Source organism: Rhinoderma darwinii, assembly GCF_050947455.1.
Source record: "Rhinoderma darwinii isolate aRhiDar2 chromosome 5 unlocalized genomic scaffold, aRhiDar2.hap1 SUPER_5_unloc_1, whole genome shotgun sequence".
Classification (NCBI taxonomy): Eukaryota; Metazoa; Chordata; class Amphibia; order Anura; family Rhinodermatidae; genus Rhinoderma; species Rhinoderma darwinii.
The window spans coordinates 21,770-41,295 of record NW_027461765.1 but is presented as its reverse complement, the minus strand read 5'-3'; the positions used below and the strand labels follow the sequence as shown (position 1 = coordinate 41,295).

The 19,526-nt window shown below is 40.2% G+C and overlaps 1 protein-coding gene across 1 annotated transcript in view; it reads right to left on the bottom strand.

The window, feature by feature from the left end:
• The window catches only part of LOC142684354 (SCO-spondin-like), a gene marked incomplete at its 5' end in the record, with an annotated part of 350,250 nt that overhangs the window by 309,971 nt on the left and 20,753 nt on the right, over nucleotides 1-19,526 (bottom strand). Inside the window, 10 exon segments of the mRNA XM_075847515.1 lie at nucleotides 6,057-6,229; nucleotides 6,362-6,488; nucleotides 6,617-6,755; nucleotides 6,840-7,080; nucleotides 7,205-7,367; nucleotides 7,497-7,625; nucleotides 7,750-7,835; nucleotides 8,186-8,344; nucleotides 8,467-8,569; nucleotides 8,687-8,928. Of these exon segments, the coding sequence (XP_075703630.1) occupies nucleotides 6,057-6,229; nucleotides 6,362-6,488; nucleotides 6,617-6,755; nucleotides 6,840-7,080; nucleotides 7,205-7,367; nucleotides 7,497-7,625; nucleotides 7,750-7,835; nucleotides 8,186-8,344; nucleotides 8,467-8,569; nucleotides 8,687-8,928 (1,562 nt within the window).

The window sequence follows — 19,526 nt, the reverse complement described above, 5'->3', positions numbered from 1 at the left end:
ATCTGGACTATGTATGGATTATTTATCTGGGCTATGTATGGATTATTTATCTGGGCTATGTATGGAGTATTTATCTGGGCTATGTATGGACTATTTATGTTGTACTATGTATGGAGTATTTATCTGGGCTATATATGGATTATTTATCTGGGCTATGTATGGACTATTTATCTGGGCTATGTATGGAGTATTTATCTGGACTATGTATGGATTATTTATCTGGACTATGTATGGACTATTTATCTGGGCTATGTATGGACTATTTATCTGGGCTATGTATGGACTATTTATCTGGGCTATGTATGGACTATTTATCTGGGCTATGTATGGATTATTTATCTGGGCTATGTATGGACTATTCATGTTGTACTATGTATGGAGTATTTATCTGGGCTATGTATGGATTATTTATCTGGGCTATGTATGGACTATTTATCTGGGCTATGTATGGACTATTTATCTGGACTATGTATGGATTATTTATCTGGACTATGTATGGACTATTTATCTGGGCTATGTATGGACTATTTATCTGGGCTATGTATGGACTATTTATCTGGGCTATGTATGGACTATTTATCTGGGCTATGTATGGACTATTTATCTGGGCTATGTATGGACTATTTATCTGGGCTATTTATGGATTATTTATCTGGACTATGTATGCACTATTTATCTGGGCTATGTATGGAGTATTTATCTGGGCTATGTATTGAGTATTTATCTGGGCTATGTATGGAGTATTTATCTGGGCTATGTATGGATTATTTATCTGGACTATGTATGGAGTATTTATCTGGGCTATGTATGGACTATTTATCTGGACTATGTATGGATTATTTATCTGGGCTATGTATGGAGTATTTATCTGGACTATGTATGGAGTATTTATCTGGGCTATGTATGGAGAATTTATCTGGGCTATGTATGGATTATTTATCTGGGCTATGTATGGATTATTTATCTGGGCTATGTATGGACTATTTATCTGGACTATGTATGGAGAATTTATCTGGGCTATGTATGGATTATTTATCTGGACTATGTATGGATTATTTATCTGGTCTGTGTATGGATTATTTATCTGGACTATGTATGGATTATTTATCTGGACTATGTATGGAGTATTTAACTGGGCTATGTATGGATTATTTATCTGGACTATGTATGGATTATTTATCTGGGCTATGTATGGAGTATTTATCTGGGCTATGTATGGAGTATTTATCTGGGCTATGTATGGATTATTTATCTGGACTATGTATGGATTATTTATCTGGGCTATGTATAGACTATTTATCTGGACTACGTATGGACTATTTATCTGGGCTATGTATGGCGTATTTATCTGGGCTATGTATGGAGTATTTATCTGGGCTATGTATGGAGTATTTATATGGGATATGTATGGAGTATTTATCTGGGCTATGTATGGATTATTTATCTGGGCTATGTATGGATTATTTATCTAGGCTTTGTATGGACTATTTATCTGGGCTATGTATGGAGTATTTATCTGGGCTATGTATGGAGTATTTATCTGGGCTATGTATGGAGTATTTATCTGGGCTATGTATGCACTATTTATCTGGGCTATGTATGGAGTATTTATCTGGGCTATGTATGGAGTATTTATCTGGACTATGTATGGACTATTTATCTGGGCTATGTATGGACTATATATCTGGACTATGTATGGACTATTTATCTGGGCTATGTATGCACTATTTATCTGGGCTATGTATGGAGTATTTATCTGGACTGTGTATGGACTATTTATCTGGGCTATGTATGGAGTATTTATCAGGGCTATGTATGGATTATTTATCTGGTCTGTGTATGGAGTATTTATCTGGGCTATGTATGGAGTATTTATCTGGGCTATGTATGGATTATTTATCTGGACTGTGTATGGACTATTTATCTGGGCTATGTATGCACTATTTATCTGGGCTATGTATGGAGTATTTATCTGGACTGTGTATGGACTATTTATCTGGGCTATGTATGGAGTATTTATCAGGGCTATGTATGGATTATTTATCTGGTCTGTGTATGGAGTATTTATCTGGGCTATGTATGGAGTATTTATCTGGGCTATGTATGGATTATTTATCTGGACTGTGTATGGACTATTTATCTGGGCTATGTATTCACTATTTATCTGGGCTATGTATGGAGTATTTATCTGGACTGTGTATGGACTATTTATCTGGGCTATGTATGGAGTATTTATCTGGGCTATGTATGGATTATTTATCTGGGCTATGTATGGACTATTTATCTGGGCTATGTATGGATTATTTATCTGGTCTGTGTATGGATTATTTATCTGGGCTATGTATGGAGTATTTATCTGGACTATGTATGAACTATTTATCAGGGCTATGTATGGACTATTTATCTGGGCTATGTATGGACTATTTATCTGGGCTATGTATGGATTATTTATCTGGGCTATGTATGGAGTATTTATCTGGGCTATGTATGGAGTATTTATCTGGGCTATGTATGGAGTATTTATCTGGACTATGTATGGATTATTTATCTGGACTATGTATGGATTATTTATCTGGGCTATGTATGGAGTATTTATCTGGGCTATGTATGGACTATTTATCTGGGCTAGGTATGGACTATTTATCTGGGCTATGTATGGACTATTTATCTGGGCTATGTATGTATTATTTATCTTGGCTATGTATGGAGTATTTATCTGGACTATGTATGGACTATTTATCTGGGCTATGTATGGACTATTTATCTGGGCTATGTATGGAGTATTTATCTGGGCTATGTATGTATTATTTATCTGGGCTATGTATGGAGTATTTATCTGGACTATGTATGGACTATTTATCTGGGCTATGTATGCACTATTTATCTGGGCTATGTATGGAGTATTTATCTGGACTGTGTATGGACTATTTATCTGGGCTATGTATGGAGTATTTATCAGGGCTATGTATGGATTATTTATCTGGTCTGTGTATGGAGTATTTATCTGGGCTATGTATGGAGTATTTATCTGGGCTATGTATGGATTATTTATCTGGACTGTGTATGGACTATTTATCTGGGCTATGTATTCACTATTTATCTGGGCTATGTATGGAGTATTTATCTGGACTGTGTATGGACTATTTATCTGGGCTATGTATGGAGTATTTATCTGGGCTATGTATGGATTATTTATCTGGGCTATGTATGGACTATTTATCTGGGCTATGTATGGATTATTTATCTGGTCTGTGTATGGATTATTTATCTGGGCTATGTATGGAGTATTTATCTGGACTATGTATGAACTATTTATCAGGGCTATGTATGGACTATTTATCTGGGCTATGTATGGACTATTTATCTGGGCTATGTATGGATTATTTATCTGGGCTATGTATGGAGTATTTATCTGGGCTATGTATGGAGTATTTATCTGGGCTATGTATGGAGTATTTATCTGGACTATGTATGGATTATTTATCTGGACTATGTATGGATTATTTATCTGGGCTATGTATGGAGTATTTATCTGGGCTATGTATGGACTATTTATCTGGGCTAGGTATGGACTATTTATCTGGGCTATGTATGGACTATTTATCTGGGCTATGTATGTATTATTTATCTTGGCTATGTATGGAGTATTTATCTGGACTATGTATGGACTATTTATCTGGGCTATGTATGCACTATTTATCTGGGCTATGTATGGAGTATTTATCTGGACTGTGTATGGACTATTTATCTGGGCTATGTATGGAGTATTTATCTGGGCTATGTATGGATTATTTATCTGGGCTATGTATGGACTATTTATCTGTGCTATGTATGGATTATTTATCTGGTCTGTGTATGGATTATTTATCTGGGCTATGTATGGAGTATTTATCTGGACTATGTATGAACTATTTATCTGGGCTATGTATGGACTATTTATCTGGGCTATGTATGGACTATTTATCAGGGCTATGTATGGAGTATTTATCTGGACTATGTATGGAGTATTTATCTGGGCTATGTATGGAGTATTTATCTGGACTATGTATGGAGTATTTATCTGGGCTATGTATGGACTTTTTATCTGGGCTATGTATGGATTATTTATCTGGTCTGTGTATGGAGTATTTATCTGGGCTATGTATGGACTATTTATCTGGGCTATGTATGGATTATTTATCTGGGCTATGTATGGAGTATTTATCTGGGCTATGTATGGATTATTTATCTGGACTGTGTATGGACTATTTATCTGGGCTATGTATGCACTATTTATCTGGGCTATGTATGGAGTATTTATCTGGACTGTGTATGGACTATTTATCTGGGCTATGTATGGAGTATTTATCTGGGCTATGTATGGATTATTTATCTGGGCTATGTATGGACTATTTATCTGGGCTATGTATGGAGTATTTATCTGGACTATGTATGAACTATTTATCTGGGCTATGTATGGACTATTTATCTGGGCTATGTATGGACTATTTATCTGGGCTATGTATGGAGTATTTATCTGGGCTATGTATGGACTATTTATCTGGGCTATGTATGGACTATTTATCTGTGCTATGTATGGAGTATTTATCTGGGCTATGTATGGACTATTTATCTGGGCTATGTATGGACTATTTATCTGTGCTATGTATGGAGTATTTATCTGGGCTATGTATGGACTATTTATCTGGGCTATGTATGGACTATTTATCTGGGCTATGTATGGACTATTTATCTGGGCTATGTATGGACTATTTATCTGTGCTATGTATGGACTATTTATCTGGGCTATGTATGGACTATTTATCTATGCTATGTATGGACTATTTATCTGGGCTATGTATGGACTATTTATCTGTGCTATGTATGGACTATTTATCTGTGCTATGTATGGACTATTTATCTGTGCTATGTATGGACTATTTATCTGGGCTATGTATGGACTATTTATCTGTGCTATGTATGGAGTATTTATCTGGGCTATGTATGGACTATTTATCTGGGCTATGTATGGACTATTTATCTGTGCTATGTATGGAGTATTTATCTGGGCTATGTATGGAGTATTTATCTGGGCTATGTATGGACTATTTATCTGGGCTATGTATGGACTATTTATCTGGGCTATGTATGGACTATTTATCTGGGCTATGTATGGACTATTTATCTGGGCTATGTATGGACTATTTATCTGGGCTATGTATGGACTATTTATCTGGGCTATGTATGGATTATTTATCTGGGCTATGTATGGACTATTTATCTGGTCTGTGTATGGAGTATTTATCTGGGCTATGTATGGACTATTTATCTGTGCTATGTATGGAGTATTTATCTGTGCTATGTATGGAGTATTTATCTGGGCTATGTATGGACTATTTATCTGGGCTATGTATGGACTATTTATCTGGGCTATGTATGGACTATTTATCTGGGCTATGTATGGACTATTTATCTGGGCTATGTATGGACTATTTATCTGGGCTATGTATGGATTATTTATCTGGGCTATGTATGGACTATTTATCTGGGCTATGTATGTATTATTTATCTGGGCTATGTATGGAGTATTTATCTGGACTATGTATGGACTATTTATCTGGGCTATGTATGCACTATTTATCTGGGCTATGTATGGACTATTTATCTGGGCTATGTATGGACTATTTATCTGGGCTATGTATGGACTATTTATCTGGGCTATGTATGTATTATTTATCTGGGCTATGTATGGAGTATTTATCTGGACTATGTATGGACTATTTATCTGGACTATGTATGGACTATTTATCTGGGCTATGTATGGAGTATTTATCTGGACTATGTATGGACTATTTATCTGGGCTATGTATGGAGTATTTATCTGAACTATGTATGGACTCTTTATCTGGGCTATGTATGGAGTATTTATCTGGACTATGCATGGACTATTTTGTTCTAAAATCAGATAAATCCCCAAAATGTGGAAATGTAAAACACAAAGGAATCTGCAGCATTTTCCTCTGTGGCGGTGTCATTCCTTTTATAGTCTGCAGGTGTCACCGCTGTCTCTATTTTACCTTATTGGCAAATGTCGGCTGCAGGGTAATGTAAACCGATGGAAACTCCATGTTCCAAAAGACGTGAGCGCCAAACGTCTGGAGGAGAAGATGTGTGGAGGAGACGCGTTTGATGGACAGATCAGGGCTGAGGAATGGCAGGGTCACCACATGTCCGTTCACCGTAAGGTCACCTAAAACCAGGGCAGATAGAGGACGGTGTCACACATTCACAATGGACAATCTAATTCATAATGCAGAAAACGTAGATAATTACGGCATGTGCATAAGATCTGCCATACGTGACCCTGGGAGGACTCAGGTACCTGATGCTCGGAGCCTAACAGACGTCTTGTGGGCGGTTATGGTGATGGCCCTGAGGCAGCTGGCAGACCCCTGACCGCCACAGTCCTCGTTCTCCCCGGAGATGAGGAGTTTTCCATCCACATAATCCTGCAAGGATTAAGAGAATGAGACCCAGGTATGAGCGGAGGTGGGACACACGTTGCCAGACCACCCTGCACACGTCTACATATGTTCATGTGGCATTTACTAGAGAAGAAGATTCATGACACAGTTACCTGAACCAAAATGTATTCACACGACCCCTGGAAAGAAAAGCGCTTGCGATCAAACGTAACGTAGTGCGGATCTCCCACCACGGAGCACTCAGCCGCACATCTGTCCCGGGAACACTGCCAATGTCCTCCGCCACATGTGCTGAAAAAAGGACAGGACACTCAGCACAGCCAATGCCAGGGACACAAGATCAGGACGCGCGGCAGAAGACGGCAGAACTCTCACCACTGGTTACACCGCTGCTTGATCATCTCTCCTGGGGAGTATCTTTGTCTTCTGTGGTAACATGGACATTCCTCCTCCTTCACACACCGTCCATCTTCAAGGTACAGACCGGCCGGGCATTCACAGCCACTGACACACTCCTCCCGGCACTGACTGTCCTCATAGCTGCCCACCGAGGCACAGCTAGCCGGGCAGGCAGATACACAGTCCGAGTATTGCTTGCCCATCAGACATTCCTTCTCTGGAGAAGACATCAACCATAAGAAATGCTCCTACATCTACACAATGCTGAGACTTCTCCTACAGTGAAATGGAAGAGACTTGTTATGGAAGGCGCTTCATCTCCGCTCATGACTGGTACTCACCACAGAAGCCAGCCAGGCGCCAAGTGATAGTGATCTTCTGCTGAGAACATTCCCGGGCATAGCTGGTAAATGTTGGGCATACAGAAGACGACCTGTTCTGCATTGTCCCTGTGTTCTGGCAGTAGGTGTACAAACATGTGTCATAGAAGCCACTGGGATCCACCTATAGGAGATGACAAAGTGACGATCATTCAGGAACAGACCACAGGAGAACATTCATGGTGATGTGGGATCAGCTCGGAGACCTCCCCATGGATATCACAGAAGCTCGTGATTGCTCCACCCGCCTTACCTTGTGGTGGCAGTGACTGAAGGGGGCACCGAGGAGCTTTCTGCAAACAGATTCAGCCTCCGATCTGATGGCGTCTTGTCCGGGAAGTTCACAGCTATGACCCAACTCAGGAACATCCAGACACATACGCTGCACGAAACGGGAGCGGTTAGTAGTCAGGAACTATGTGAACCCTTGATGACATAGTGGACAGGCAACACCTCCAGTCATTCCTACAACCCACCCCGACAGTCAGCACGTAGCCCCCACTCACCCGAGTGCCAATGACCTGAACCTTCCAGGAGTTCCCAAACCCTGCAGCATTAAGAGACACGGAGCCCCCGACCTGGGTGAAGTCATCTAGGAGAGAAGGAATGCAAGGTCAGAGAAGGAACGCAAGGTCAGAGAAGGAACGCAAGGTCAGAGAAGGAACGCAAGGTCAGAGAAGGAACGCAAGGTCAGAGAAGGAACGCAAGGGCAGAGAAGGAACGCAAGGTCAGATCTCCTGACAATCCCTGAGACCGTGTCCAAGAAGCTGCGACTCATTCCAAGGCGATGAAGATTACGGCAAGATCTCAGCTCCACCACTGGGCCTTTCTCCAACACCCATGACGGGACAAAATAGGGTTTCACGCTTCATGTTGGGATCGCGGTACTTCCATCGTGACTCCACCAGCGCCGGCCCCGGCACACGCACCATAAACACTTACCTGCTGTGTCCTCATTGTAGGTTCCACATAATCCATTTGTTCTGCCCTGAAGGTCGGAGTTCACAGTCACGTAAATGTTGTTGCCTCCATCAAACTTCACCCTGACGCCCAGTCCGCTCTCTATAAAGATGAAATCTCCGAGCCAGAGGATGCTGATACCTGGTACAAGGGGTGGAGTCTATCAGTAAACAGCAGTCACATGGCCAGAGTCCTGTAGGAATATATGTATCCCGGGATCCCCGAGCACCTCCAGACCTTACATCACATATATATATAATCACCATTCTGGAGATGGGGGTCTCCGTCTGGTACAACAACATCATTGACCGTCACCAACCGTCCCCTCACCGCAACCTGGTCCAACCCCAGGATCATCTTGAGTACCTGGAACCACAGGGAGCAGCTGATGAGAAGCTACATAGAGGCCGGTACGTGTCCCTCACAGGGGGAGCATGGAGGAGACACCGGGGTCTTGCTCTGAGAGATTGAGGACATTCATACCTTGGGGCACCGTTCGGCTCGGGTGCAGGGTTCTCCTGAGACAAACACGGCCCAGTTGGCATCAGTGGAGGACGCCAAGTTATACATACAATCCCCATGGAAGTTATAATGTTTCCCGTCAAACGTCCGGAAGTGGAATCCTCCCCATGTGACACAGGTGGCAAAAAGTCTGCGCTTAGGTAACGGCCCCCCGATCAGTGCGGTGGCGAGATACGGCTTCATCAGGAAGGGGGACGGCAGATCTGCTAAATATCAGAACACAGAGGCACAAACAAATCTACAGTGAGACCGGCGTGGAAGGAACAATCCCTTAAACAGGAACTCCACTCACTGCACTCCCTGTACCGTAACCCCACCCGAAATACTGCATTATCCTCCACCTTCCCCGATGTTACCTGTTCTACATCATCATCATCATCATCATCACATATAATAAGATCCACACACCTATATCATGTGTGAGAGGTTGTCACAGCCCCGCCTCCTGTTACTGACATCACTGATATATAATATAATTACATTGTGATCAGACATGAGATCCACACATCTTATATACAGTAACAGCTATTCATCTATTACTACTGACAACCAGCCTGTATATCATGTGTGAGAGGTTGTCACAGCTCCGCCCCCTGTTACTGACATCACTGATATATAATATAATTACACTGTGATCAGACATGAGATCCACACATCTTATATACAGTAACAGCTATTCCTCTATTACTACTGACAACCAGCCTGTATATCATGTGTGAGAGGTTGTCACAGCTCCGCCCCCTGTTACTGACATCACTGATATATAATATAATTACATTGTGATCAGACATGAGATCCACACATCTTATATACAGTCACAGCTATTCATCTATTACTACTGACAACCAGCCTGTATATCATGTGTGAGAGGTTGTCACAGCCCCGCCCCCTGTTACTGACATCACTGATATATAATATAATTACACTGTGATCAGACATGAGATCCACACAACTTATATACAGTGACAGCTATTCATCTATTACTACTGACAACCAGCCGGTATATCATGTGTGAGAGGTTGTCACAGCCCCGCCCCTTGTTACTGACATCACTGATATATAATATAATTACATGTGATCAGACATGAGATCCACACATCTTATATACAGTAACAGCTATTCATCTATTACTACTGACAACCAGCCTGTATATCATGTGTGAGAGGTTGTCACAGCCCCGCCCCCTGTTACTGACATCACTGTTATATAATATAATTACACTGTGATCAGACATGAGATCCACACATCTTATATACAGTCACAGCTATTCATCTATTACTACTGACAACCAGCCTGTATACCATGTGTCAGAGGGTGTCACAGCCCCGCCTCCTGTTACTGACATCACTGATATATAATATAATTACATTGTGATCAGACATGAGATCCGCACATCTTATATACAGTAACAGCTATTCATCTATTACTACTGACAACCAGCCTGTATATCATGTGTGAGAGGTTGTCACAGCCCCGCCCCCTGCTACTGACATCACTGATATATAATATAATTACACTGTGATCAGACATGAGATCCACACATCTTATATACAGTAACAGCTATTCATCTATTACTGCTGACAACCAGCCTGTATATCATGTGTGAGAGGTTGTCACAGCCCCGCCCACTGTTACTGACATCACTGATATATAATATAATTACATTGTGATCAGACATGAGATCCACACATCTTATATACAGTAACAGCTATTCATCTATTACTACTGACAACCAGCCTGTATATCATGTGTGAGGGGTTGTCACAGCTCCGCCCCCTGTTACTGACATCACTGATATATAATATAATGACATGTGATCAGACATGAGATCCACACATCTTATATACAGTAACAGCTATTCATCTATTACTACTGACAACCAGCCTGTATATAATGTGTGAGAGGTTGTCACAGCTCCGCCCCCTGTTACTGACATCACTGATATATAATATAATTACATTGTGATCAGACATGAGATCCACACATCTTATATACAGTGACAGCTATTCATCTATTACTACTGACAACCAGCCTGTCTATCATGTGTGAGAGGTTGTCACAGCTCCGCCCCCTGTTACTGACATAACTGATATATAATATAATTACATTGTGATCAGACATGAGATCCACACATCTTATATACAGTAACAGCTATTCATCTATTACTACTGACAACCAGCCTGTATATCATGTGAGAGGTTGTCACAGCCCCGCCCACTGTTACTGACATCACTGATATATAATATAATGACATGTGATCAGACATGAGATCCACACATCTTATATACAGTAACAGCTATTCATCTATTACTACTGACAACCAGCCTGTATATCATGTGAGAGGTTGTCACAGCTCCGCCCCCTGTTACTGACATCACTGATATATAATATAATTACACTGTGATCAGACATGAGATCCACACATCTTATATACAGTAACAGCTATTCATCTATTACTACTGACAACCAGCCTGTATATCATGTGTGAGAGGTTGTCACAGCCCCGCCCCCTGTTACTGACATCACTGATATATAATATAATTACACTGTGATCAGACATGAGATCCACACATCTTATATACAGTAACAGCTATTCCTCTATTACTACTGACAACCAGCCTGTATATCATGTGTGAGAGGTTGTCACAGCTCCGCCCCCTGTTACTGACATCACTGTTATATAATATAATTACATTGTGATCAGACATGAGATCCACACATCTTATATACAGTCACAGCTATTCATCTATTACTACTGACAACCAGCCTGTTTATCATGGGTGTGGTTGTCACAGCCCCGCCCCCTGTTACTGACATCACTGATATATAATATAATTACACTGTGATCAGACATGAGATCCACACATCTTATATACAGTAACAGCTATTCATCTATTACTACTGACAACCAGCCTGTATATCATGTGTGAGAGGTTGTCACAGCCCCGCCCCCTGTTACTGACATCACTGATATATAATATAATGACATGTGATCCGACATGAGATCCACACATCTTATATACAGTAACAGCTATTCATCTATTACTACTGACAACCTGCCTGTATATCATGTGTGAGAGGTTGTCACAGCTCCACCCCCTGTTACTGACATCACTGTTATATAATATAATTACATTGTGATCAGACATGAGATCCACACATCTTATATACAGTAACAGCTATTCCTCTATTACTACTGACAACCAGCCTGTATATCATGTGTGAAAGGTTGTCACAGACCCGCCCCCTGTTACTGACATCACTGATATATAATATAATTACACTGTGATCAGACATGAGATCCACACATCTTATATACAGTAACAGCTATTCCTCTATTACTACTGACAACCAGCCTGTATATCATGTGTGAGGGGTTGTCACAGCTCCGCCCCCTGTTACTGACATCACTGATATATAATATAATGACATGTGATCAGACATGAGATCCACACATCTTATATACAGTAACAGCTATTCATCTATTACTACTGACAACCAGCCTGTATATCATGTGAGAGGTTGTCACAGCTCCGCCCCCTGTTACTGACATCACTGATATATAATATAATTACACTGTGATCAGACATGAGATCCACACATCTTATATACAGTAACAGCTATTCATCTATTACTACTGACAACCAGCCTGTATATCATGTGTGAGAGGTTGTCACAGCTCCGCCCCCTGTTACTGACATCACTGATATATAATATAATTACACTGTGATCAGACATGAGATCCACACATCTTATATACAGTAACAGCTATTCATCTATTACTACTGACAACCAGCCTGTATATCATGTGTGAGAGGTTGTCACAGCTCCGCCCCCTGTTACTGACATCACTGATATATAATATAATGACATGTGATCAGACATGAGATCCACACATCTTATATACAGTAACAGCTATTCATCTATTACTACTGACAACCAGCCTGTATATCATGTGTGAGAGGTTGTCACAGCTCCGCCCCCTGTTACTGACATCACTGATATATAATATAATTAGACTGTGATCAGACATGAGATCCACACATCTTATATACTGTAACAGCTATTGATCTATTACTGCTGACAACCAGCCTGTATATCATGTGTGAGAGGTTGTCACAGCTCCGCCCCCTGTTACTGACATCACTGATATATAATATAATTACATTGTGATCAGACATGAGATCCACACATCTTATATACAGTAACAGCTATTCATCTATTACTACTGACAACCAGCCTGTATATCATGTGTGAGAGGTTGTCACAGCTCCGCCCCCTGTTACTGACATCACTGATATATAATATAATTACACTGTGATCAGACATGAGATCCACACATCTTATATACAGTAACAGCTATTCATCTATTACTACTGACAACCAGCCTGTATATCATGTGTGAGAGGTTGTCACAGCTCCGCCCCCTGTTACTGACATCACTGATATATAATATAATGACATGTGATCAGACATGAGATCCACACATCTTATATACAGTAACAGCTATTCATCTATTACTACTGACAACCAGCCTGTATATCATGTGTGAGAGGTTGTCACAGCTCCGCCCCCTGTTACTGACATCACTGATATATAATATAATTAGACTGTGATCAGACATGAGATCCACACATCTTATATACTGTAACAGCTATTGATCTATTACTGCTGACAACCAGCCTGTATATCATGTGTGAGAGGTTGTCACAGCTCCGCCCCCTGTTACTGACATCACTGATATATAATATAATTACATTGTGATCAGACATGAGATCCACACATCTTATATACAGTAACAGCTATTCATCTATTACTACTGACAGTAAACCTGTATATCATGTGTGAGAGGTTGTCACAGCCCCGCCCCCTGTTACTGACATCACTGATATATAATATAATTACATGTGATCAGACATGAGATCCACACATCTTATATACAGTAACAGCTATTCCTCTATTACTACTGACAACCAGCCTGTATATCATGTGTGAGAGGTTGTCACAGCTCCGCCCCCTGTTACTGACATCACTGATATATAATATAATTACATTGTGATCAGACATGAGATCCACACATCTTATATACAGTAACAGCTATTCATCTATTACTACTGACAACCAGCCTGTATATCATGTGTGAGAGGTTGTCACAGCTCCGCCCCCTGTTACTGACATAACTGATATATAATATAATTACACTGTGATCAGACATGAGATCCACACATCTTATATACAGTAACAGCTATTCCTCTATTACTACTGACAACCAGCCTGTATATCATGTGTGAGAGGTTGTCACAGCTCCGCCCCCTGTTACTGACATCACTGTTATATAATATAATTACATTGTGATCAGACATGAGATCCACACAACTTATATACAGTAACAGCTATTCATCTATTACTACTGACAACCAGCCTGTATATCATGTGTGAGAGGTTATCACAGCCCCGCCCCCTGTTACTGACATCACTGATATATAATATAATTACATTGTGATCAGACATGAGATCCACACATCTTATATACAGTAACTGCTATTCATCTATTACTACTGACAACCAGCCTGTATATCATGTGTGAGAGGTTGTCACAGCCCCGCCCCCTGTTACTGACATCACTGATATATAATATAATTACATGTGATCAGACATGAGATCCACACATCTTATATACAGTAACAGCTATTCATCTATTACTACTGACAACCAGCCTGTATATCATGTGTGAGAGGTTGTCACAGCTCCGCCCCCTGTTACTGACATCACTGATATATAATATAATTAGACTGTGATCAGACATGAGATCCACACATCTTATATACAGTAACAGCTATTCATCTATTACTACTGACAACCAGCCTGTATTTCATGTGTGAGAGGTTGTCACAGCCCCACCCCCTGTTACTGACATCACTGATATATAATATAATTACATGTGATCAGACATGAGATCCACACATCTTATATACAGTAACAGCTATTCCTCTATTACTACTGACAACCAGCCTGTATATCATGTGTGAGAGGTTGTCACAGCCCCGCCCCCAGTTACTGATGACATCACTGATATATAATATAATTAGACTGTGATCAGACATGAGTTCCACACATCTTATATACAGTAACAGCTATTCATCTATTACTACTGACAACCAGCCTGTATATCATGTGTGAAAGGTTGTCACAGCCCCGCCCCCTGTTACCGACATCACTGATATATAATATAATTACATGTGATCAGACATGAGATCCACACATCTTATATACAGTAACAGCTATTCATCTATTACTACTGACAACCAGCCTGTATATCATGTGTGAGAGGTTGTCACAGCCCCGCCCCCTGTTACTGACATCACTGATATATAATATAATTACACTGTGATCAGACATGAGATCCACACATCTTATATACAGTAACAGCTATTCCTCTATTACTACTGACAACCAGCCTGTATATCATGTGTGAGAGGTTGTCACAGCCCCGCCCCCAGTTACTGATGACATCACTGATATATAATATAATTAGACTGTGATCAGACATGAGTTCCACACATCTTATATACAGTGACAGCTATTCATCTATTACTACTGACAACCAGCCTGTATATCATGTGTGAGAGGTTGTCACAGCTCCGCCCCCTGTTACTGACATCACTGATATATAATATAATTACACTGTGATCAGACATGAGATCCACACATCTTATATACAGTAACAGCTATTCATCTATTACTACTGACAACCAGCCTGTATATCATGTGTGAGAGGTTGTCACAGCTCCGCCCCCTGTTACTGACATCACTGATATATAATATAATTACACTGTGATCAGACATGAGATCCACACATCTTATATACAGTAACAGCTATTCATCTATTACTACTGACAACCAGCCTGTATATCATGTGTGAGAGGTTGTCACAGCTCCGCCCCCTGTTACTGACATCACTGATATATAATATAATTACACTGTGATCAGACATGAGATCCACACATCTTATATACAGTAACAGCTATTCATCTATTACTACTGACAACCAGCCTGTATATCATGTGTGAGAGGTTGTCACAGCTCCGCCCCCTGTTACTGACATCACTGATATATAATATAATGACATGTGATCAGACATGAGATCCACACATCTTATATACAGTAACAGCTATTCATCTATTACTACTGACAACCAGCCTGTATATCATGTGTGAGAGGTTGTCACAGCTCCGCCCCCTGTTACTGACATCACTGATATATAATATAATTAGACTGTGATCAGACATGAGATCCACACATCTTATATACTGTAACAGCTATTCATCTATTACTGCTGACAACCAGCCTGTATATCATGTGTGAGAGGTTGTCACAGCTCTGCCCCCTGTTACTGACATCACTGATATATAATATAATTACATTGTGATCAGACATGAGATCCACACATCTTATATACAGTAACAGCTATTCCTCTATTACTACTGACAACCAGCCTGTATATCATGTGTGAGAGGTTGTCACAGCTCCGCCCCCTGTTACTGACATCACTGTTATATAATATAATTACATTGTGATCAGACATGAGATCCACACAACTTATATACAGTAACAGCTATTCATCTATTACTACTGACAACCAGCCTGTATATCATGTGTGAGAGGTTGTCACAGCCCCGCCCCCTGTTACTGACATCACTGATATATAATATAATTACATTGTGATCAGACATGAGATCCACACATCTTATATACAGTAACAGCTATTCATCTATTACTACTGACAACCAGCCTGTTTATCATGTGTGAGGTTGTCACAGCCCCGCCCCCTGTTACTGACATCACTGATATATAATATAATTACATGTGATCAGACATGAGATCCACACATCTTATATACAGTAACAGCTATTCATCTATTACTACTGACAACCAGCCTGTATATCATGTGTGAGAGGTTGTCACAGCTCCGCCCCCTGTTACTGACATCACTGATATATAATATAATTAGACTGTGATCAGACATGAGATCCACACATCTTATATACAGTAACAGCTATTCATCTATTACTACTGACAACCAGCCTGTATATCATGTGTGAGAGGTTGTCACAGCCCCACCCCCTGTTACTGACATCACTGATATATAATATAATTACATGTGATCAGACATGAGATCCACACATCTTATATACAGTAACAGCTATTCCTCTATTACTACTGACAACCAGCCTGTATATCATGTGTGAGAGGTTGTCACAGCCCCGCCCCCAGTTACTGATGACATCACTGATATATAATATAATTAGACTGTGATCAGACATGAGTTCCACACATCTTATATACAGTAACAGCTATTCATCTATTACTACTGACAACCAGCCTGTATATCATGTGTGAAAGGTTGTCACAGCCCCGCCCCCTGTTACTGACATCACTGATATATAATATAATTACACTGTGATCAGACATGAGATCCACACATCTTATATACAGTAACAGCTATTCCTCTATTACTACTGACAACCAGCCTGTATATCATGTGTGAGAGGTTGTCACAGCTCCGCCCCCTGTTACTGACATCACTGTTATATAATATAATTACATTGTGATCAGACATGAGATCCACACATCTTATATACAGTCACAGCTATTCATCTATTACTACTGACAACCAGCCTGTTTATCATGGGTGTGGTTGTCACAGCCCCGCCCCCTGTTACTGACATCACTGATATATAATATAATTACACTGTGATCAGACATGAGATCCACACATCTTATATACAGTAACAGCTATTCATCTATTACTACTGACAACCAGCCTGTATATCATGTGTGAGAGGTTGTCACAGCCCCGCCCCCTGTTACTGACATCACTGATATATAATATAATGACATGTGATCCGACATGAGATCCACACATCTTATATACAGTAACAGCTATTCATCTATTACTACTGACAACCTGCCTGTATATCATGTGTGAGAGGTTGTCACAGCTCCACCCCCTGTTACTGACATCACTGTTATATAATATAATTACATTGTGATCAGACATGAGATCCACGCATCTTATATACAGTCACAGCTATTCATCTATTACTACTGACAACCAGCCTGTATATCATGTGTGAAAGGTTGTCACAGACCCGCCCCCTGTTACTGACATCACTGATATATAATATAATTACACTGTGATCAGACATGAGATCCACACATCTTATATACAGTAACAGCTATTCCTCTATTACTACTGACAACCAGCCTGTATATCATGTGTGAGGGGTTGTCACAGCTCCGCCCCCTGTTACTGACATCACTGATATATAATATAATGACATGTGATCAGACATGAGATCCACACATCTTATATACAGTAACAGCTATTCATCTATTACTACTGACAACCAGCCTGTATATCATGTGAGAGGTTGTCACAGCTCCGCCCCCTGTTACTGACATCACTGATATATAATATAATTACACTGTGATCAGACATGAGATCCACACATCTTATATACAGTAACAGATATTCATCTATTACTACTGACAACCAGCCTGTATATCATGTGTGAGAGGTTGTCACAGCTCCGCCCCCTGTTACTGACATCACTGATATATAATATAATTACACTGTGATCAGACATGAGATCCACACATCTTATATACAGTAACAGCTATTCATCTATTACTACTGACAACCAGCCTGTATATCATGTGTGAGAGGTTGTCACAGCTCCGCCCCCTGTTACTGACATCACTGATATATAATATAATGACATGTGATCAGACATGAGATCCACACATCTTATATACAGTAACAGCTATTCATCTATTACTACTGACAACCAGCCTGTATATCATGTGTGAGAGGTTGTCACAGCTCCGCCCCCTGTTACTGACATCACTGATATATAATATAATTAGACTGTGATCAGACATGAGATCCACACATCTTATATACTGTAACAGCTATTGATCTATTACTGCTGACAACCAGCCTGTATATCATGTGTGAGAGGTTGTCACAGCTCCGCCCCCTGTTACTGACATCACTGATATATAATATAATTACATTGTGATCAGACATGAGATCCACACATCTTATATACAGTAACAGCTATTCATCTATTACTACTGACAGTAAACCTGTATATCATGTGTGAGAGGTTGTCACAGCCCCGCCCCCTGTTACTGACATCACTGATATATAATATAATTACATGTGATCAGACATGAGATCCACACATCTTATATACAGTAACAGCTATTCCTCTATTACTACTGACAACCAGCCTGTATATCATGTGTGAGAGGTTGTCACAGCTCCGCCCCCTGTTACTGACATCACTGATATATAATATAATTACATTGTGATCAGACATGAGATCCACACATCTTATATACAGTAACAGCTATTCATCTATTACTACTGACAACCAGCCTGTATATCATGTGTGAGAGGTTGTCACAGCTCCGCCCCCTGTTACTGACATAACTGATATATAATATAATTACACTGTGATCAGACATGAGATCCACACATCTTATATACAGTAACAGCTATTCCTCTATTACTACTGACAACCAGCCTGTATATCATGTGTGAGAGGTTGTCACAGCTCCGCCCCCTGTTACTGACATCACTGTTATATAATATAATTACATTGTGATCAGACATGAGATCCACACAACTTATATACAGTAACAGCTATTCATCTATTACTACTGACAACCAGCCTGTATATCATGTGTGAGAGGTTATCACAGCCCCGCCCCCTGTTACTGACATCACTGA